Here is a 22318-nt window from a genome sequence, read left to right on the forward strand (position 1 = left end):
TGGGATCCTGGGCTTGTTAGATCACCTGGGAGTGTGGCTTTCTCTGTGTGTTGTGGGACTGGCTGCAGTGCTTGTACCCAAGGTCTGCTCAGAACACTAACCCAGACAGACCGGAAGGAACCCAAATCACTGGGCTGGCAGAGTTCCTGTGTGCCTGGTCCCGCTGGTCCCAGTTACTCCCAGTGTTGGGACAGATGTTGGTTCCTGCTCACCTCTGATCCTGGGTGTGTCAGAGTGCCTGGGAGTGAAGCTTCCTCTGGGTGTTGTGGACTCGCATCATCACATTAAAGACTAACTATCCCCCTGGGCTGTGGTGAGCCTGCCTTTTTGAGTGGGTCCCTTGGCCAAGTGCTTTGGATTTATGTTTAGGTAGGCTTGGAATGTTGGGTCTCTATTCAGGCTAGAGAAATAGTTTTTAATAGGCTTCCATAATAGCCGTGATCAAGCCCACTACATATTCTCCCTTATGAAGAGGTAACACTGAAATCACTTTGGAGATAAACTGAGGCTAGGGGATAGACATATCATTTCTAATGAAAATCTGAAGATCCATTTCCAAAACTGTCTATCAGACAAAACTTGTCTATCCAAACTTGTCTATCCAAACTTGTCTATCCAAAACTTGTCTATCTATTAGAGTCTGGGCTACAATTTCAGTTCCTACTTTGACATAGAGCCTCAGACAGGGTACTCATTTAGAGGGAGATGAGAAAACAGAGTTGTCTTCTGACTTTGCTGGCCAAAGAACCAAAAACATCGTGGAACTGATGCCTTGGGCAACAAGTCTGCCTGTCCAGTGCTAGCTCCTGTTCTCATCAGTCTCCCCTCTGAAGACTCCCTAACTGGCATTTAGGCTGCTGTGGTCCATTTATCTTGCTTTTTCAAGCTCAGTAGGATTGTCAGGTACAGTATTGGGGGGTACCTGTCCAGCAGGGCTGTCTAGGTGACCCTGAGAGTAGCTCAGTAGTCCCATTTGCCTAATGAGCAGATATATGGATAAAAGGGCATTATTGGCTGATGTCTGGCTAGAGATATGCGGGAGATAAAGGCAAGAGGGGACATAGGAGAACTGAAGTTGGAACCCTTTGAGCAGAGGACATGGTTCATTACACTAGGAATAGGAGCTAGGCATGTGTTAATGCAGTGGCTTACCATTATAAGACCTAGGCAGAGCTTCTCAGAGGTCTGCTTTAAAGTCCCCAAGAATCTCTGGATGGGCTTATAAGACATAGGTCCTTTGGGCTTGTCCTCAGGATATTTTTTTCCTTTAGCTTCTAAGGCTAGACTAGAAAGTGATAGTGTGCTGTCAGGCACTTTGATGGATGTTGGAGTGGCTAGAATCACAGTGTGAAATCCCTGTCAGATGGTGTGAAAGGAAGAGCAGGAAAGGGCGGTTACCCAGCAGTTTAGTTAGAGGTTAAAATAGCGGTGGGCATGTCTCTTGGCTTCAGGTTCATGTATGTACCACAGTGTTGAAGTTGAGCCAAGGAGGTTATGCCCATGCCTGGGCAGTATTTTCTTTATCAAAAAGAAATTTGTTGGTGAGAAATAGTTTTCTCATGTGGATTTAAGCCTCTGTGTACAGAGTACAGTCCTTTATTGTTTAAAAAACCTTACTAGTCATTTTAATCCTTGCTTTTACTTTCTTGTTGAATATTTAAAACCATGTAATGTATGGTCAAATGAATGGTCATAGTTAACCTGTTCTTTACTCTCTCTTTTTGCCTTCTCTCTCTGTGTATGTGTCTGTTTTCTTTCCCTTCCTTTCTTCCTCTCTCTCTCTCTCTTTCTTTCTTTCTTTCTTTCTTTCTCTCTGTTTCTCCTTCTCTTTCTCTCTTCATTCATTCTTTCTTTCCTCTGTTTTGTTTCTGTCTTTGTTTCTTTCTTCTTTCACCCTCATTCCTTCTCTTCCTTCTTTTTTTTTTCTTTCTTTCTTGTCAAAGTCATTAAGGATATGATTTTCAGGGTTCTCTTGGACTTAACCAGAACCCCTGGTTCTTTTAGCATTTTTTATTGTTTAACTGGTTGTTTAGGCTATAGAAAATGTCAACTGTTATTAAGTTAGTTTGCATTATTTAGTTTTTTCTTTTGTTTTGTTTTTGTTGTTGGCTTAAAAGAGAGAAATCCTAAGAATGTGGCTTTTGTTAGGTGGTTAAGCCTGGCAGCCTGTGCTTGATGGATAGCCACTGTGGGTGTGGACATAGACTAGTGTAGTTTGTCTCATGGGAATCTCCATCTCATCTCTTCTCAGCCCATTTCTCACCTTCTATGCTGTCTTAATTCTTGAGTAGTCACTGATGGTTGTGGACCTTCCACCTTCCCCATGGTTTCCATCAAAGATAATGGTTCTAACATCTTTATTTTTAAAGATTTATTTTGATTATTTTGTGTATGTAGTTCTTGTTGGAAAAGAAACATAGCTAGATATTTGGAATTGTTTATTTAATATTTAAAATTTTACTCACTCTTCATATATGTATCCATCAGATAAATTGGTATATGGTATTTGTCTATTAATTAGGATCATATATTTAAAAGAGAAGAAGATACTGGATTTTATCAAAGGAAGGAGTAAGAATTATATGTCATTGGTACTTTGATGTATTGTTTATATACATATTGAGTTTATATATATGTTCTTATATGTGATAAATGTTCTTGGCCTTTGACACATGAATCATAGGGCTACGGTTAAAGGGCATGGGCATCACTTTTGATGTGCAGGTTTATCTTACTCGATTTACTCAGTTTTCTCACTTTAGCTATGTGTATGTGATCTTCTAAAAATGTCTTTTTTTGTCAAGTAAGTTGTATATAACCTTATTGAAGTTAAATATTTTTGAACAAATTATTTTAAGTAAAACCACTCAGAACATGGTTTGTGTGTTTGTATAGTATTGTCTGCAGAAGAGTAAAAGAGTCTGGTAAGATCTGACAGGCAGGCAGTGCAGTATAAAAGTAGGGAAATGTGGTAGGAGCATTCAGTGTGCTGCCTTGTAGAACATTCGAAGTGCTGAAACTGTTCTAGTTCCTGCCAAGTACTACAAATGCAACTCGTATAATGAGGAATGTCATATTCACTATTTAGAGATTTTGCTGTAGTATTCCTATTGCCTTTAATAATTATGGAGTAACACAATTTAATTTTTTTCTAATTTGTCTTTGGGTTTTCTTTTCCTTTCAGGAAAGTACATGCAGATGATGAACATCCTTAAGCCAATCGCCTTTGATGTTATCCATTTCATGTCTCAGCTCTTTGATTATTACTTGTATGCCATATATACCTTTTTTGGTCGGAATGATTCAGTAAGTCAACTTTGGAGGAAAAAAAATCTCTTTTAAAATGTATTCATTTCCTCAAATGTAAATGTTTTATTCTGTATAAGTAGATTACACTGGAGAATCATCCATCAAACATGAAATTGTCATCTGACATCTGTCTGATTGTGTTGTTTATATATTAATTTTAGCTTTGACATGATGAACATACTTCATATTGTTCAGATCTTTGGCAGAAAAAGTGGAATTGCTTTTTCTAACCTTTATCTTTTTTTGGCAATGAAAAATGTGCAGGTTTCTTTACATAAGCCTGGGCCTATGTGAAATTAAAGCATAAGAATCGAGAACTTTTAAAATATTGGCTCGCTACCTTAGCAGATAATGACAGATATTTATTAAGTCATTAATTTTGTTAACTGAACCATCTGCCTTCCTCAGAATTGTTTTCTATACTTCCTTTTGTATTTCATGATTTTACTAAGCTTATTTCTTTCTGCTCCAACATTAGTGGCTCATTGCATGCTGGGAAGATTTGCACAGCCTTTCTGCATTTGTACAAGGTTTCTGTGTGAGGATAGATCTTGATTCATAGGAATAACTTTTCTAATGTAATATTTTCCTTTTGCAAATGTGTAAACTCTAATGTATACTTACATAATTTCTAGTAATATTTGTATCTTTGCTATGATCACAAGTATAGCAAGGACATGACCTGTTAATAGACAGGTTTCAAATTCTCTAATGTTTTTGGAAAGAATGCCAGTACAGTCAGAAACAAAATATAAACAGATTATTGCCCCAGAATTTGTTACTTCCAAGTGTGTACTTAGCATCAGTCAAAATTTAGAAACTGGTGTCTAGGGAAGTGGCTCAGCAGTTAAGAGCATTTCCTCACAGAAGTATTCAGACTAAAGGGTAATATGCCAGGTGAAAACTTGACTCTTCATACCTGGACCACTAAGCACATCCTAAAAGTTTTTAAAGACTTCAATAATATACAGGTATAATCTAATGACAGTGTAATAGGGTTGGGAGTTAGTAACAATAAGATAGCTAGGAAAATTCCAAGTATTTAGAAATTAAATGTTACACTTCTATAAATGGTTTATTCAAAGAAAAAAATTACAAGAGAATTAGAGAGCGCTATGAGCTGGATGATGTGGTAAAAGCACACATATTGCATGTTGTGGTACACGTTGGTGGGGCTTTGGGGGAAGTGTCTACCCTTCAATGTCACCAGCAAAAAGAATAAGAGAGTTAAAAAAAAGTGCAAATTAACTCCCAGCCCCCCCCAAAAAAAAAAAACCAGAAAGTGGTAAATAGTAAGGAAGAATGGGTAAATAGTAAGGAAGAATGGGCAGCGAGCAAGAGGACCAAAGACCATGAAACCAAGAGCGCATTCTTACAACGTGTAGAACTTTTCAGGATGCTAACCATACTGTTGGGGTTGGGGTAATGGGCAGAAATACACTCTTAATGCGTGGAACAACCAGAATTCATCCACTTTTCTTTTAGAAAACAAAAGACATAGCTAGTTTAGAAAGTCTCATGGCAGTAACTTATAAAATTATATTTATTATATGACCCAGAAATTTCATCTTTCGATATTTACTCAAGAAAATGAAAATAAATGTAGTAGTCAGACAGAGTAGAAGTGCTCATGATAATATTATGCAAAGACACAAGCTGTCACTCAGATGTTTACTTAAGAGATTGTGTCATGTCTACACTGTAAATAGAACTAAGCAATACAAAATGCCCAGTCTCAACCACAGGCAGATCTTAAAGGCATGCTAAGTTTTAAAAAGTCAACAAGGATATAATTCAGTTGATTCTGTTTATGTGAAATTTTAAGAAAATGCAAACTGCTGTGGTTCAGGGAAATTAGAGGCTAAGGCTGGGGGTGTTAAGTGCCTGGGGTGCAGAGACAGCTTCAGGTAGAAGGAACTTTGCATCTTAGTTAAGTGGGGTTGGTTGAAAGATCATGACAATTACAATTGATTGATTTAGTTTCCTATAAATTACATAAGGGGAGAGGTGGATTAATGAAGTGTATAAAGTCTGGAAAAATCTGTTAGCTCATGCTTTCCTGTATGTCCACATCGGCTTTAGTTTGAGCCTTTCTGTTTGCACCTTGAGTGGGAAGAAAGTAAGAATAAATATGGGTCCATGCTTGTTTGTGTGCCTGTTCACACAATCACACACCCATCCTTTCCATGTAAATGAGGCTTTACTTTATCATTTACTACTAATTATATCATTTTAAGTTTCTTGGGTCCCAGCGGGTAATTTTTTTTTCCAAGTACCTGTATGTATTTACTGTCATTTCCCAGATAGATTGATTTTATCTATTGAATTATTGTACAAGGGGCTGACTAATTTTTCATGTTTTAACACTCAAGCTTTCTCATTTATGTGATATATGTTGGCTTTTGTAAATGCTTTGACTTTGTTTTCTAATGAATAGAATTGAGTGCTATGAAATGTTTAGTAAGCCTAAGAGATTTTATTAAGTGTCAATACACTTTCTTTAATTCATGTATGGAAAAAATAGCAACATTTAATTTTCTGCTTAAATATAAGCATAACAGATAATGTATACCAAAGTGTATGTGTATGTATATGTACATACATACACCCCATCTCTAGGAATCTAAAAGTCTTAATTTTTGTAACTAAAAATGTAACTTGCAGGAAAGAAATTCTGATGAACTCTGTCCTCATAATTGACAGACTGCTCTTTTAGGTGTTGCCCTGACCTTTAAGGACTCATGAATAGTTTGTTGTTTCCTTTTGGGCTAAGGTGTGACTGGTTTGTTGATGGTGATGGTGGTGGTGATGCTGCTGCTGATGTTGTTGTTTTTGTTGTTGTGTTGGCATTTTTAAATGCAGTTTGGAGACCTGCAGACACTAAGCATCTGAACAATTAAGCTCTTTACTGCTTCAGCTCTTCTGCAACAGCATCTGCCGAGATGTGTAATGTGGTTTTCTATCTTTTCAGTTGGAATCAACAGGACTTGGCCTTAGTAGTAGCAGACTAAAAACAACTCTAAACAGAATTCAAGAAAGCCTTATTGACCTGGTAAGTAATGAATTGTAATTGATTTACTTGAATTATGTGAAACAAATAGCCACAAATCAACTGCATATAAATATACACATATGGACTGTCTGAGCCCTTTAGGTATATCAAGTTCATACAGGAAGTGAGAACCTGTTGCTAATAGTCTTGACATATCGCCAATTGGCCACTAGTAGATAGATACTGGAGATCTGTGTTCAGAAAGTGTGTGACATCACTTTATAATCACTTTATAATCAGGAGCAAGGTTTGGGTGTGGTTTCTTTTGTAGCAGTAACTCCTGGGTTTTGATTGGTATGTCAGATGATGAAATACATGGCTTAAGATTATACAGCAATGGAAAGGTGATCCTCAGTGGTTTTTAAGGTAGCATAAGCATTGAAACGTAGAAAGAAACTTTTGTCTTCTAATTGGTCGCTGTGGTGAGAAATTGCATGCTAAGACATCTGTCTGCCTCTACATTGACATAGGCTTCTCTGAATTTTCCTTCCTTTAACTTATCAAAACAAGCTTCATTATCCTCCTTTTCATAAAGTATATATTTTATCTGTACTGAAATTTTTATAAAGCAATGATGATACATCTTTTAAGAAATAATGACTGGGTATGGTGATACATGCGTCTGATCCCAGTCCTTGAGAAACTTATTGAGGAGAATTGAGAGCTCAAGGACCACATGGGCTATAAACAGTGAGACTCTTAGAAATTAAGGATGAAATAGTAAAACAAAATGGAAAAGAGAAAAACTGAAATAATTGTTATATAATGTACTGTGACTTTTCAGTGTACAAAACTTTGGCAGTGAATAAACGTAGCAATCCTTATCTTTTGCTCTAAAGTCTATGTTGTGTTGTAGTGGAGAGGCAGTTAGATAAATGCATTCTGTAGAGTCTATGATACCCTGTTGGGTCATGATGAATGCTGTGATGGATGGAGTGGAGAGTGCAGAAATGGTGACCTGTGAGCACCAATGATGTGACTGAATATTGCTGTCTCAGATGGCACTGCTACAGCAGAAGAAATAAGGAGCACCTACCTTTTTGGGTTCGCCTGGTACTGCCCATCTATGGCCTGCAGCATTTGCAGGTTATTGGTTCCAGGATCATATTTAGCACCTGTGTTCACCTCCCTTGTATAAAAATAGCATTATATTTGTATATAAACTACACATAGCTGCTGTGTATTGCATGTCATCTCTACAGTACATATATACCCAACAGAACATAAATGTTTTATAAATGGTAGTATGCTCTGTCCTTTAGAGGTAATGACATATTCAGTACAGATGTGTGCCCTACACCTCAAGTATTTTTGAACTGTGGTTGGCTAAACACAGACACAGACCTGTGAGTATGGAGAGTTGACAGCACAGCTGTCGCATTGCCTTTCTTGGCATATAGACGCCTACAGAAGTGTTGATAGTATGCAAGACTCTGCTAGGGTCCTTGTATCCTCATTTAGTATGACTTCTTTAGGTTTTATGTTTATTAATCCTTAATCTTTGTCTCAGATAAGGGTTCCGGTTTTGACCCAGCATTTATTTCCTTCCTTCCTTTTGACCTGCCTGCCTTTATTTTTAAAGAATCCATCAGCTTTTGCTACTTTGACTGTTTTCCATGTTTTGTTATACATTCTCTTTGCCTGAGGATGGCTCTAACCATCAGATCTTTATGTTGAGCTTACAAGTCAACTGAAGTTCTCCTGTTCTGACAGAATGCTTCAAGACTGCTGGGTTGAACTTCATCATTAAAATCATTCTGGCATTTCTCCACTACTTCTGCTGGTTACTAGACTAGAATTGTCAAAACAGAGTTTTGAATTTGACCCTTAAGGCATGAATTGATACTTTAGGTTTTGCCACAAGGTATATATAAGAGATTATGCAACAAAATAAACAGTGGACCCAAGCTAGTTGTTCTTTGAAACTAGCTGTTACTCATCTTCTTGGCAATGAAATGCCCATGACATCTGTCTAACTCTTATGGTGATAACTGAATGAATTTATGTCCTAGAGTGGTGAATTTGTCAAATTTACAGCTGTATGTTCAAAAGTAACATGCCTTCCTTTCTTGTTTCCTATTTTTGACACTTTTTTTCTCTAAATATGTCCCAATTTTAAGTGTTATGCTTATGGTCTCTTAAATCAAATGATTGACTGGGGAATAAAAAATCCATCACGCTGTCATTCATCCTTTAGTGTATAAGGTCCGTCTGTCCAGGTCCTATAGCCAGATAACTAACCTTCCCTAGAGGACAGTCCAGGTTTTCAAAATAGTTTCCATTTGTTTCTGGATATCTTCTTTTTGTATTGTTTTGTTTTTCCTGTTAGTTTCTATATCTTTGCATAGATAAAAGCCTTGATTTATTGTTTCAGAAAATCTCATTTGCTGTTTAATATACCTTGATCTAAGATTATTTTTAAGTTAACATATAAACATGTTTCCATGATGTCAGAAAGCGTGATGGAGTCTCTGCATTGTGTGGATAGGCCAATATTAAATAGCCAATCAGCTCAGAGCAAGTAGAAATATTTTTCTCACATTACTCCTACATGGCCATTAAAATTTAGGCTTTTTCATAGTTTTATTTTCTCTATACATATCTTCTCATATTTCACTTTTAAGTTACAAATGGCAAATGGAACTATTTTGATCCTTGAAAATGCTATCTGAAATAATTTATCATATAAATTCAGTTTAAAATTTAGAAAATGTGTTTCCCTCATCAAGGGGAAGTCTTCAAGGTCTAAGAGAGGAAATGCACTTGAGGAAGTGACTGTTGCTGATCTCATGCCAGAAATACTCTTCTGTTTGGTGACTGAGTCACTGTTCTATTGCTTCGAAGAGACACTATGACCAAGGCAACTCTTATCAAAGAAAGCATTTCATTGAGGCTTGCTTACAGCTTCATAGGCCTTGTCCATTATCCTTATGGCCAGGAGCATGGGACAGGCAGGCTTGTGCTAGGAGAAACAGTAGCTGAGAGCTGCATCCTGATCCACAAGTGGGAGTCAACAGACAGAAACAGACAGACAGAGACACACACTGGGTCTGGAATGGGCTTCTGAAACCTCAAAGCCTACCCCAGTGACAGGCTTCCTCCAACAAGGCCATACTTCTTAATCTTTCTAATATATGAGCCTATGAGAGCCATTGTTATTCAAACCACCAGAGTGATAATAACTAAATTCGTGATGATAACTACATTGCTTAAAACCTTTGGTCAACTTTCAGTATTTGTTTATTTGAGACAAGGCCCAGACTAGCCTCTGCTTCAGCCTCTTAAAGGTGAGATTTCAAGTGTGCACCACCACACCCAGCTTGAATACTTAATTATTTATAAAATCATTTTCAATTTGACCAGGAAATTTGTTGATTTAAACTCTCTTTATAGTGGTAGGATAATGGCAGCAAGAGGCACAAGGATGACTTGTGCCCCATTAGAGAGAGTGGAATTTCTCTTCTGTTTTCGGAGGCCTCCATGCTCCTTTCATGAGGCGGCTGTTGGCTGAGACCTAGCACTACTGGCCCATTGCATGATTAGCACTCCACTCATCTTTGTCAGCCTGGAAGGTTTTGTAGATGACTAGTTCACTGAAATATATTTTCTTATGTAAACTTAGTGTAAGCAAATAATTGCCAGAAAAGTTGATGCCTAACATGCCAGTGTTAATGGGAGCAAAGGAGGGCACTAGCCAGGGAGTTCTTTTTAATGCAGTGGTAATTTTAACCCCTTGATGACCCCTCAGAAATAGTACATGGAATTATCTTTCTTTGCGATTGAGTGTAGTGACGAGTTAGGTGACTGCTGTGAGTAGTGTTGTCAGCAGCAGTTTCTCCTGAGTGTTTCATAGAGGGAAGCTTGTCCACCCGGGGGCACCTCTATTCAAGTGTCTGGCCAGCATCTGGTCCCTGACTCCTTAGCTAAGACCTGATGGCACTTTCAACTTCTCTAGATATTTCTTTTATATTCAGGAATGTGTGTCACTTATACTCTGCTTACTCAGGAGCCAGGCAAAGATCATGTAGTAAGAGTTTAACATGAGAATTTCCCTGACCACAGATGAACTGCATCAGCGCTGTTGGCTAAGTAGTTGTTTGTGTGATTCAGGGCCAGTTCCAAGGAGTGCAGTGTATGCATGGCCATCTCTCACCTAGATTGGCACAGACCATCTTTGTTCTCCCACAGGATTGTTAGTTTTGTTTAAGTTTATAACTGCATTCTAGTCCTGCTTTCTTGAGAGTATGCCAGATTGCTTTGGTTACATTTTTGATTGTGAAATAATTAATTAAGCCATGCATTGCTATTTCATCAGTAATTCTCACCTTCCAGTTTTTGAGAGGCATTGCTCTGTGAACAACTGTCAGTTACTGAAGATTTCCTGTGTTGGGTAACTTTATGTTATGTACATATGGTAGCATGTTATATTGGATAGCATACGGAATTGTCTTAATTTAGCATAAAAAGGAAAGTTCCAATAGTTGCAAAGCATAAAAGCAAGAAAGACAGGCTGAAGCTAAGTCTGCATGAGCTGTGCCCATGCCTGTGAGTGTTCAGTGTATCATGTAGCCCCACTGCCAGTCAGACATCTTTACGATTAGACTTGCTGTCTCAGGTGTTGTGTGTGCTGTCTGTCTTTCCAGGAGGGCTCAGCTGATCCAACTGCCTCTCTCGCAGCAGCCGAGGAAAGGAAGGAGAAGGTACCCAGCCCACACCTCAATCAGCTAGTGATTTTGACATCTGGGGATACATTGTATGGGTTGGCAGAGAGAGTGGTAGCCACAGAATCCTTGTAAGTTGTTGAAAACAGTTGCTTTGCCATAAATATTTAAGGAAAATTATGAAAAGTAAGCATTGTGTAATTATACTTTTGCTATGTACTACTACTACTACTACTACTACTACTACTACTCCTAAACACCACTTAGATATTGTTGCAAAATATATGGTAGCCTAGATTACTAATTGATTTTTTTAGTTGCATGGTTCCATGTGTCTGTGTCTATATGTGTGTGGGAGAGCTCATGTTTGTGCATATGGCATATGTCTTTGTACATATGAGGGCCAGGGAACTACCTTGGATGTCATTCCTCTAAAGCTGTTCTCCTGGCTTTTGAGACAGAGTCTCTCATTAGCCTAGAGATTGCTAAGTGTGATAGATTGGGTGAGGAGTGAGCCCCAGTGACCCGCTTGTCTCTGCCTGACCACTGCTGGGATTGCAGTGAACACACCCCTGGCTTTTTATAGTTGGCTTTAATTACATAAATCAAAGTAAGGGAATATGTTAAGTTTTGATAGTTAACAAGATGATCCTTATTAAGTAAAACTTTAAAAAATGAATGATAATATTTCTGCTTCCTGGTAGAATCTATGGTAATTATAATCCACTATCATTATTACTTAGAGTTCATTTTGAGCATTAGCAAGAATTTAGTCTTTATAAACCCCCAAGTTAATTCAATTAAATCATGTAACCTGTTCCATAAGGTGTAGCCCAGTATAAAGTTAATATTCTCTTGTACATAACAAAAATCCAAGAAAAGCAGTATTCAGTGGCAGTGTATCTGCAGGCAACAGTCCAGGAGCACTTACCCAGAGGATGTGTGCCTGTCTCTCCTGAGAGAGCCTGTTTGCTGTATTTTAGGAATGTTTGTATCCCTTTGAATCTCTTGAGTTTCAGTGTTTTGAATATGTTGAGTGGAATTAAAAGAAATACTCTAAAAGACAAGCAATGGACTGGAAAATTGGCTGAGCAGTTCAGAGCATGTGTTGCTTTTGTAGAGGACCAGGGTTCAATTCCCAGGATTAACATGGTGGTTCACAATCACCTCTAACCCCAGTCCCAGAGGATCCAATGCCCTATTTTGGCCTTGGTAGTCACCACGTGTGCACATGCAGGCAAATCATTCTCATATAAAATATAAAAATCCTTTTTTTAAAAGACAAGCTCTTTTTTTTTTTACTGTTTCCTGGGTTCATATGTTACATATGAAGGGGTATGTAACTCCAAACCTTAGAGCCTGATTATGTCCCTGGAAAATGACTCTTTAACTTATAAATGAACATCCGCTGCTGTACAGTGACAGAGAAACTCTTTTAGTTCACAGTATAAAGTTACTAAAGTGAAAACAATTTTCAGTTGGTTTTTGTTCTTAACAGATTCATTACACAGGCACGACAACAGGTTCCAAATCCTGCAATAAGTTTACACCATGGTTATTCATTCTCTTTAGAGTGTTCTTGGCTGAGCAGTTTGAGTTCCTTCAGCCACATTTGGATGCTGTGATGCCTGCAGTCAAAAAGCCCTTCCTGCAGCAGTTTTATTCCCAGGTCAGATGCTCTTGTCTGTCATTTCAGCTATCAGCAAGGTAGAGCTGCCACCATCCCTTAAGATGTTTGTTAGTTTATCACTAGAGTGCAGGCAGGTTCTAGGGGAGCTGGACAAAATGCTCTTCTATTTGCTCATGACTTCCTTCGTTAGATTAAACAACCTAGTGAACAGCTGGATAGGGAGCAAACTGGGGGACACATGAGTGTGTAAGGAAAACTAAAGTTGTCAAAGCAGGGAAGAGGAGGGCATCTGGAGTGACAGACAAAAGAGCCTTTTATATCCAGGCTCTCAGCCTGGAACTAGGCTGTATTCCAAGGGCTCCAGGAAAGTCTGGCAGTGTTGGAGAGGGGTGTGTGCTTGGAAAGGAATGTCTGGAGGTGGGTAAAGAATGTTAAATGCTACCCCTAGGGGAAGGTGGGGTTGAAGGCTGTTAGTGAGAATGGAATCCCAAGTTCAGAGTCCCAGGAGGAGAGATGGGGGAAATGGAAACAGGGCCATTGTCTCATGGTAAAAGATTTTCTCCAATTGTATATTATATATTTTTCAAGCTAGAAAAGGGCAAATTATTCTTTTTAGGTGTAGCACTTTTAGAAATAATTGTTTTTGTTTCTGTGGAACATTTCAGACAGTCTCAACTGCCAGTGAACTTCGCAAACCCATTTACTGGATTGTGGCTGGTAAAGCTATTGATTATGAACAGATGCTTCTCCTAATGACTAATGTGAAGTGGGATGTCAAAGAGATCATGTCACAGCACAACATCTATGTAGATGCATTGCTGAAGGCAAGTGCCCTGAGAATCTTTGCTAATGATCACTTTTATTAAGAGATGTGGTTCTAAAATATTGGATTATAAGCTACTCATTTCCGGAATGGGGGCATCGGGTTGAATAGATGTATGTGACCTTTACATTTTGTGCTTGTTTTGATCTGTGACACTTGTAGATTTGTGTTTTATTTTTTATTTTTTTAAATTTTGCTCCCTAGTTTCTAACATTGAGTTAGTTTAATTATTGCATGCCATGGCTACACCTATAAACACAAGAAGGTATTTCTGTTTAATTAGTCATTGCTGTAGCTCAGTGTTTAGTCCTTTGACAGGATCATACTCCTCGATCCAGGTTGTGTTTTCTATAAATCACATTACTTTTGCAAGGTTTTATGTATCAGCTGTTTGTATGTGCTGCCTGCTTTTGTACGTTCCCTAAAAGGAGTTGCGGTTTACCTCTTTTTAGTTGTTTGTCAGTTAATATTTATGACCACCTGATATACACCAGACCTGATAGAAATCTGCCCAGGTAGTTGCTAATTAAGGAATGTATGTGACTTTGAGGAGCAGCCATGTTGGTGTACAGGCACAGAGCCTGAGGTGTTTAGTATCTATTGGTATATAATGCTGTAAATAAAACATATCTGGCACAGAGAGAGGGAATGATGGGATGTAGGTGAGAGATGACTTGTTAATCTTGAGATGAGATGAGAGATGAGGCTTGTTGATCTTGCTCATGTTAGGAAGGTACCATGTAATAGAGCTAAGAAAGGAGCCTCTGAGGAAAGGAGAGCAACTTCCACAGAGGTCCTCCCATCTTTGTCAGCATAGAGAAACTGACCTATAAAGTCCTCATTTTTATCTCATTTATAATCATTCTTAATACGTTAGGATAGCTGAGAACCAGCAAAGCTGTAGATTAGAACATAGGTTAAGTAAGGTTGGACTGCTGTGCTTGAACACAACTTAAGGTGCTTCTGTGGGGCTGTCAGCTTGCTCAAGACTCAAAGGCTGTGCTTAGCAGTGTCTAGGCTTGAAGACCTAAAGGGTAAGTGACAAGCTCAGGTCTTTGATTTTTGCTGTCCTGGAACTGAGAGATACTTGTCTTCTAAGATTTCAGTTGCTGCTTTAAATTTGGAATGGAAAAATCAAGGGCAGTTTATAATTAATGCTACCTCCTCATTTCAAAACAATATGTTCTATTTTTTTATGTTTCCTCATTTTATTGAGGCAGTTCACAAGGTAGGTATTTTTTGTTTGGTTGGTTTTGTTCTGTTTTGTTTGTCAGAGCTCAGACACCTAGAAACTCCACTGTCAAGGCTCAGGCAGATTTGCTGTGAAGGCCATGCTGATCTCCACCAATCTCATTTTCCCCACGCATGCTCATGCGATGAAAAGGGGCAGGCAGCTGACCTGATCCTCTTTTATATTATGAAAGTGCCAGTCCCCAGGCGTGTGGACTCTGCCCTCACAAGCTAGTTACTTTCCAAAGACCTGGCTTCCAACACTGTCACCCAGGGGTTGGGATTTTACAGGATGAGGATGAGTGTAAGGTAACAAACAAAACGTTGGGACCATAGCCCATGCCAACCTTCAGGCACTAAGATAAAGGAAAAGAATTCTGTGCTCAGGGCATGGCTCTTGAAGGCTCTGCTTGCCTTCACATCTTCATTCCTGGAAAAATAATTATTCTAAAGAAGAGCCAGTCTCACTCAGGTTATTAATCTCAATCCGTCCTTTTTTATTGGCCCAAGGCCTTCTTTAAGCCTCAAAGTTAATCATCTTATATCTTCTGTTCTTTCTGTTACTCTCTTGAAACTGGGTGAAAACAAACCGTGCTGTGGCTCTCAACTAATCCTGAGTAAAATGCAATGCTGTATTTAACAGGTGGTGCTCATGCACGCCGAACTTAGCAATAAATAGTTTGTGTATGAAACCTATAGCTTTCTAAAGTAAATATTAATGAAATTACCAAAGTATGACTTGAAATCCAAAGTGGTTTACTATAGCAAATGCATGATTAAATACCATAGCCAATGCCGCTGCTCTGTGAGGTCTGTGAAATAGAACAGCTGATGGAGAGCAATTACCTATTTAACTTTGATTTTAAAAGGTAAGCTTAGTGAATTGGAGAAACATTCTTCAAAAAAATAATTAAAAGCAATGAACTGTTAAAAATAAATTGGCAAGAAAAACTGTGATTTGTGATGTAGCCAAAGAGCAGTGGGTACTGCCACTGTCACTAGCAGCTCACCTGGGCTGAGCTCCCCTGTTCTGTATCCCAATAGGACCTTTGAATACATGTTGATCCCAGCGTGCTCAACAGCATGTCACTTTCTAGCCAGAAAATTCGAGAAAAATTTCACCTTAACCCATCTTAAATGTATATGAAATATATCCCAAGGAGAAGTCAGGGGCATTCCTTTTGTGTATAAGCATTTAGACGACAATAGTCCAACGAGACCGTCCACTCAAAATGAACTCTTCACTGCTGTTACAAAGTCATTCCTGTTCCCTAATATAATCTTGTGAAAGTTAAGAGCTGATAGAAAATATTTTATGGTGGTTTTCCTTTGTATTAAAATTTTGTGACTGTGAGGTAACTTTCAAATCATTTTCTAAATGTTAAGTAATGATTAGGAAAGAAAATTATGTACCAGGTTTTTTATTTATCAGAAGTACTGACAAGCTATGAATAGTCAGCTTTGAGTGTAAGCTTATTAAAATAGCTTTAGGGTCTTAGGAACTGGAAGGGTCCTAGACAGCAGGAGAGCACAGAATTGACCGACTCATAGGGGCTTACAGGGTCTGACCTAAGCCCATTGTATACATGCTGTCGCTGAGTACTGTGTCGTCCTGTGAAGTTCCTAGCAGGGTCTGACCTAAGCCCGTTGTATACATGCTGTCGCTGAGTACTGTGTCCTTGTGAGGTTCCTAGCAGTGGAAGTGAGGGCTGTCCCTCGGGCTTTTGCCTACTTGGGGGACTCTTTTCTTCCTTCTGGGTTGCCTTGCCCAGTCTGGTTGAGATGGTGTGTGTTTCTGGTTATATTATAGCTTCTTATGCTGACTTTGGTTGTGTCCCCTGAAATGCTTGCTCTTGTCTTAGGGGAGGCAGGGGTTGGGAGTTATTTTGTGGGAGAGAGAAGGTGAAGGGAAGAGATTGGGGGGAAGGGAGAGAGGAAACTGCAGAATATTTTTGAAAAACAAAAACTGTTTCTTCATGCCAATAGCTTTTTTAGTCCACAGTAGACCATAATAGAAAATTTTGAGATGTAAAAATATTTAGACATGATTTATATGGTTTAGTCCATTTGTTATGTTTATTTCTCCTTAGATAAATTCTGTTGTAACATGTGTTATACTTTTTCTTAAAATGTTTATTTGTTTACTTATTGTGAGGAAGAGAGATCTACATGGGCATGAGGTTAGAAGACAATTTTGTGAGTCGGTCTTATACAGAAGGGCCTTTAACTATCAAGCCATTTTGCTAGACCTGGTTATAGTTATAAAATTTTTTTTTTCACTGAGTTCAAATTGTCTATGGCATAAATACCTCCCACCCTATTTTTCTTTTTTGCTTCATTTAGTTAATAGCTACATCTTTGGATCTTTTTTGTTTCTTTTTTTAATAATTGTTTATGGGAGAATATTGTAGCATTAAAATTATAGCCATGCCTTGTATCCTTGTAGGAATTTGAGCAGTTTAACAAGCGGTTAAATGAAGTTTCTAAGAGAGTTCGGATACCCTTGCCTGTATCAAATATACTTTGGGAACATTGTATACGATTAGCTAACAGAACTATTGTGGAAGGGTAAGTTTCATGAAAGCATTAATTGTTTCTTAATTTATAATGTAGTATATGAATGAATGTCATATGTCTTAATGGATAGCGATAATGACCAGTAGCAGACATACTTGATCTAAAGCTTGAGAAGGAGTCATAGATCAGTATACCTGTCTCCTGTGGGTTTTTTCTATTGATACTGACATTGAACCAAGATACCAGGTGAATGAGGAATACAGAGCCATTAGATTATCTGAAAGTAGAACTGATAATTAGTATCTAATAAGTTCTGTGAGTATTCCTATTATTTATTGAACATTATTTACTGAACTAAAGATTTCACAAATTTTATTGGCAAATCATGACTTGCCTCAGCTTATAATTGTCAGTGGGAAGTCTTGTGTCAGAAAGTTCAAACTTACAGTGTGTAGCTTGTCCCAGTCCATAGTGTTCAGATGCAGGGAAGACTTTTGTGTGCCTGGTGCTCGGGCTTCAGGTTGCTTGTGTCTTCAGTCTGTGTATGGGAGCTTTCTTTCTTACTTGACACCATCCCTACTCTGTGCATACATATCATCTGACACAAAGAAGAAAATGGGCCCAAGAGGTGAATAGCTCTTTCAGAGACTGTGCACATTGAATTTCATACCATCTCTCATCTGACCTTTCCTTTTCTTTCTTTCTTCCTTTCTTCCTTTCTTCCTTCCTTTCTTTCTTTCTTTCTTTCTTTCTTAATTGAAAGGAATACCTTAGACTGGGCAGGTTGGTGCACACCTTTAATACCATGTCTCGGGGGTGGGGGGGAGATAATGCTTTAGAAAGTAGCAAAGTGATGGGTATGACCTATTAAAAGAACAGTGTCATATGTAAGATGCCCATGTCAACAACCATAGTGTAGAAGTATTAAAAATAAATTTGTCTAAATAACAAGTGACAAATATGTGTTAAGTTTACACATATACCACTTTATTAAAACACACACGCAAAATCTATTGATTACTAAATAATATTAGCTATGATTTTCTGGTCTTTTTGTTTTGTTTTGTTTTTAAGGAAATAGCTCATTTTCTAACATCGAATACATCACTGAATTAAGAGTAGTCAAATACTGTACTGTGAGATTAAATATATGTATTATTGTTTATTATCACACACCCACCTTAAAACTCAGTATTTCAGTGATATATGAGAATACATCCATGAGATATTTTATTATGGAAAATCTGTATAGTGTTGATGGGAGAAATATTTCATTTGTTCTTTTTCACTGAGTTGCTACAATGTTGAAGTGTTTTCTGACATGAGGTTGGCTTTGGAGTGTTTGAACATTGTTGTGGGAGTCCAGCCTGTTCCTGGGACGTGGGTCCTGCACTGCTTCTTAAACTGCTTCTTACCGTCGTCTCACCATGGGTTACTCCATCCTGTGTCTCTCAGATACGCCAATGTCAAGAAGTGCAGTAATGAAGGGCGTGCCTTGATGCAACTGGATTTTCAGCAGTTTTTAATGAAACTCGAGAAACTAACTGACATTAGACCTATTCCTGATAAAGAATTTGTGGAGACGTATATCAAAGCCTACTACCTAACTGAGAATGACATGGAGCGTTGGATCAAAGAGCACAGGGTGAGAATGGGCGTTGGTGTGCTGCTCTTGTCTGGGTTGGTGTGTGATTCAGAATCATGAGAATGAAATACAAAGGAACACACGTAGGAACTTAGGACACTTTCCCTGCAGTCACACTATCTTTTGTCTAATCAGAACCATTTGAGCCCTTTTGAAGTGTGTCCTAGACTCAAGATATAAGTTTGGTTTTCCTGTGCTACATCATCATAGGGGAGACTAAACACAGTTTATATTAAAACAAGTGGAGTGGAGTGACGCTGAAATGATTCATTAGCTGTAGAACCTAAGTTTTGTTCTCTTAAATAGTGAAATGGTAACATCCTCATTGTGGTGGCCTGTAGGGATGATCAAAAATCCTTAATACTTACAGCTACACTTTTACCAAGCATTAGATTTTACCTTTAATGTAAGTTTGATAGGTTTTCTTCAGTTATGTAGAATGTTGAATTTCTACAGCTTAATTGAACACATACACAAACATTTCTGGCAGAGAGAATTTGCTCTCATCTTCTATGTGACCCCTTGGATCATTTGTCTGGATAAACAATTTGTGAAGCGGTCTTCAGGAAAATATGGAGAATATTAAAGTCACCTGCAGTCAAGCAGGAGTGGCCTAAGTTCTGGGGCAGCCTTGGCTTCATAGGAAGTTTAGGGCCAGCTTAACCTATGGAAGAGTCTGTCTCAAACATAACAAAATAAAGGAACCAACTACAGAGGGAGAAAGAAAGATAGAAAAGAAGGGAGGAAGGAAGGGAGAAATCACCAAATCTTAATACTTTTGAGTTTTAATATCATAAAAAGATAAAATGAACCTTATTTTTTTTAAATGTCTAGTTTATTGCAAGCAACTTGAAACGTGCATGCCATTCTTAAGGACTTTTTCATAAATAAGCCAGACTTGAAAAAAAAAAAAACTTCACTACCCTTATCCTCACTTATATCAGAGAAACAAAATGTTAGCCCTGTATGCAGATGGGCTCCATGGAGAGAAAGCACAGCTCTTAAGTGTCCATTACCTGATGCAAAATGATGTAAACTTTTTAGCTTGGCGTTTTAGAAACTAACTGGATAGTATTTGTAGTTCAGTGACAATTCCCAGGGAATTTCCTGCCGATTCTTTCCAGCCAAAAAAGCAGGGAGCTTCTCAACAACTCACCAAGTCGCCTGGTAATGCTAGCTGCTGAGTGCTGGGCAGGCCAAGAAAGTCTTCGCCAGGTGGAGACGGGTGCATGCCTGAAACCAGTCCTAAGGGTTTGGAACGAACTCTGCATCGTGCTTTAAAATAATGTTGTTTTTACAATGCTTTCAGTGCTCAGTAGACTCTTGTCTCTTACAAGGGCAAGGCACACAATTGTCCTTCCTTATTTTAACTCCTGTTGATCCAGGAGAAACACAGTCTGTCAGCATTTCTGCGAAGTACCTCTGCCCATCCTAACAGTGCACTGTTGAAATACATAAACTGGAGAAATTTGGACAGGAAGGATATTTTCTTCATTTTACTCTGAGCATATACACAGTGCCTCACAAACATCTGTAACTCAGATCCAAAGGATCCAGCACCTTCGTCTGACCTCTAAGGACAGCAAGTACATGTGGAGTACATATACATTTATAAAGGCAAAATACACATAGACATAAAATAAATCTTTAAGTCTTATAGGGTATCTTCCTGACTCATAGCCTTACTTGTTCTCATGTCTTAAAGGAATCATTGTTCCTTTGGAGATTTTTAGCTAAAGTTTAAAATGTATAATGCACTATAAAATGTGAAATGAAAATGTATTTTGATAACTTGAAAACAGACTACCACAAAAACAAGTACAAAGTATGCAGCCTTTAAAGTGATGAGCAGCACATTATGTTTCTTTGTCATATTGACAATTGCTGCCTGCCTCCAGGATACTCTGGCCCAGCTCCTCGCCTGTGTAGCACAGTAGCAGTTTGCCTTTCATGCTTCCTCTTGCCTTCCAGCATTCTCACTGGGCCACACAGTGCTCAGCCCCCCAGCCCCACACCTCTGCTGGCCTCAGATGTCTGCCTGCTCTGTTGTATTAAACAAATGTTCTATTAATCACTTCTAGCGCATTGGGGTTATATTTGGATTTTCTTTCTTTGGGCAGGAATATTCAACGAAGCAGTTGACCAACCTGGTGAATGTTTGCCTGGGATCTCATATCAATAAGAAAGCAAGACAGAAGCTCCTAGCAGCTATAGATGAGATAGACAGGCCTAAAAGATAATGAACAGAGCTCTTTCCTCGGGGACACTGATCTTCTCTCGGCCTATACGACATGAAAGGCAGTTCTTCATACACTCCTGATAATTCTCTTCTAAGAAAACTTTGAGCATGTCCTTTTGAACTGGAAAATAGAAAAATACTCAACTGTATGTGGTGTTCTCAAGTGACTTTATATGCTCCAGTTTCTTCAAATTTTGCTCTTATTTGTTGTAACCTTTTCCTGAAATTATCTTATTGTCATAATTATTATTATGTGACTACAATTACACATTTTACAAAAGAGTGTACTATAAATACATAGTTGGAAGGAACCGTAGCTAATGTGTCTATGAATAGTTTTTGGAGAGTGTCTTAATAAAATAAGAGGATGAATGTACAGTATTTCCTAATTATGAGCATTGCATGAGAATTAAAAAACATGTAAGTAAAATAGTTGGAAAATCAATATGTTTTCTGTTTTTAACTGTCAGAGCTTCTGCAAGTGTTAATTTGGTTATAACAGGGATCATAAATGATGAAATGTAATAAATGTTACACTCTAAAATGACCATCTGTGTGAGACTACCTTTTGATATTCCTGTGTGGTGGGAAAATTTCAATAGACAGTAATGTAATTTTTTAGTATATCCTCACCCTAGTTCTCTATCCTGAAATGTCTGGTTGGATGTCATTTTATTGCATGGATTTTCCGGTGCCTCAGTAGCATTTTGAACAATTATTACACATTTTTATAAAAATATTTTACAGAGTTTGCGATCTTTGAATTAAACTTTTAGGACAACAAAATCTGGGTTGAGTGCCTGAAAGTAGAGCTATTATTAGTTATACGTAAGTATGAGTTGGCCACAGGTGTGGAATCTATGAGTCTCAGTTCAAAGCTTCAGAACTCAGCTCATTTCTGTGTCCTGCTGCTCAGAGCGTTGGCCTCGAAATCAAGCATCTTCTCCCAATATATATACCATGAAAGCCAATGTCGAATTTGTGTGTTCTTTCTGACATAGGAGTGCAGAGTATCTGTTGGGCCAGAGCATAGGTGGCATCAGTGGACCTTAGGACCCTCAGAAACTCCACCAGGAATTGGTCTTGTAAGGCATCGGGGATGAGGTAAAGTGGATGGGTGGCCGTAGTTGGCGTGGTCACTCATTTCTCCCAGGCAAGAGACAGAGTAGTATAATGTGAAGCACTTTCAGCATTTGTTCTGTGTGTGTGTGT

General features: G+C 38.3%; 1 protein-coding gene across 1 annotated transcript in view; it reads left to right on the top strand.

Moving 5' to 3' along the window:
- Positions 1-21654, top strand: part of Vps50 (VPS50 subunit of EARP/GARPII complex) — a 113808-nt gene extending 92154 nt beyond the window's left edge. Inside the window, exons 21-28 of the mRNA XM_031381092.1 lie at positions 3185-3306; positions 6281-6361; positions 11005-11153; positions 12595-12691; positions 13318-13476; positions 17152-17273; positions 18678-18867; positions 20988-21654. Coding sequence (XP_031236952.1) covers positions 3185-3306; positions 6281-6361; positions 11005-11153; positions 12595-12691; positions 13318-13476; positions 17152-17273; positions 18678-18867; positions 20988-21107 — 1040 coding nt within the window. The 3' untranslated portion in view covers positions 21108-21654. The remainder of the gene's footprint in view (positions 1-3184; positions 3307-6280; positions 6362-11004; positions 11154-12594; positions 12692-13317; positions 13477-17151; positions 17274-18677; positions 18868-20987) is intronic.
- The last annotated feature ends 664 nt before the right edge of the window (positions 21655-22318 follow it).

The sequence above is a fragment of the Mastomys coucha genome, unplaced genomic scaffold, assembly GCF_008632895.1.
Source record: "Mastomys coucha isolate ucsf_1 unplaced genomic scaffold, UCSF_Mcou_1 pScaffold20, whole genome shotgun sequence".
NCBI lineage: Eukaryota > Metazoa > Chordata > Mammalia > Rodentia > Muridae > Mastomys > Mastomys coucha.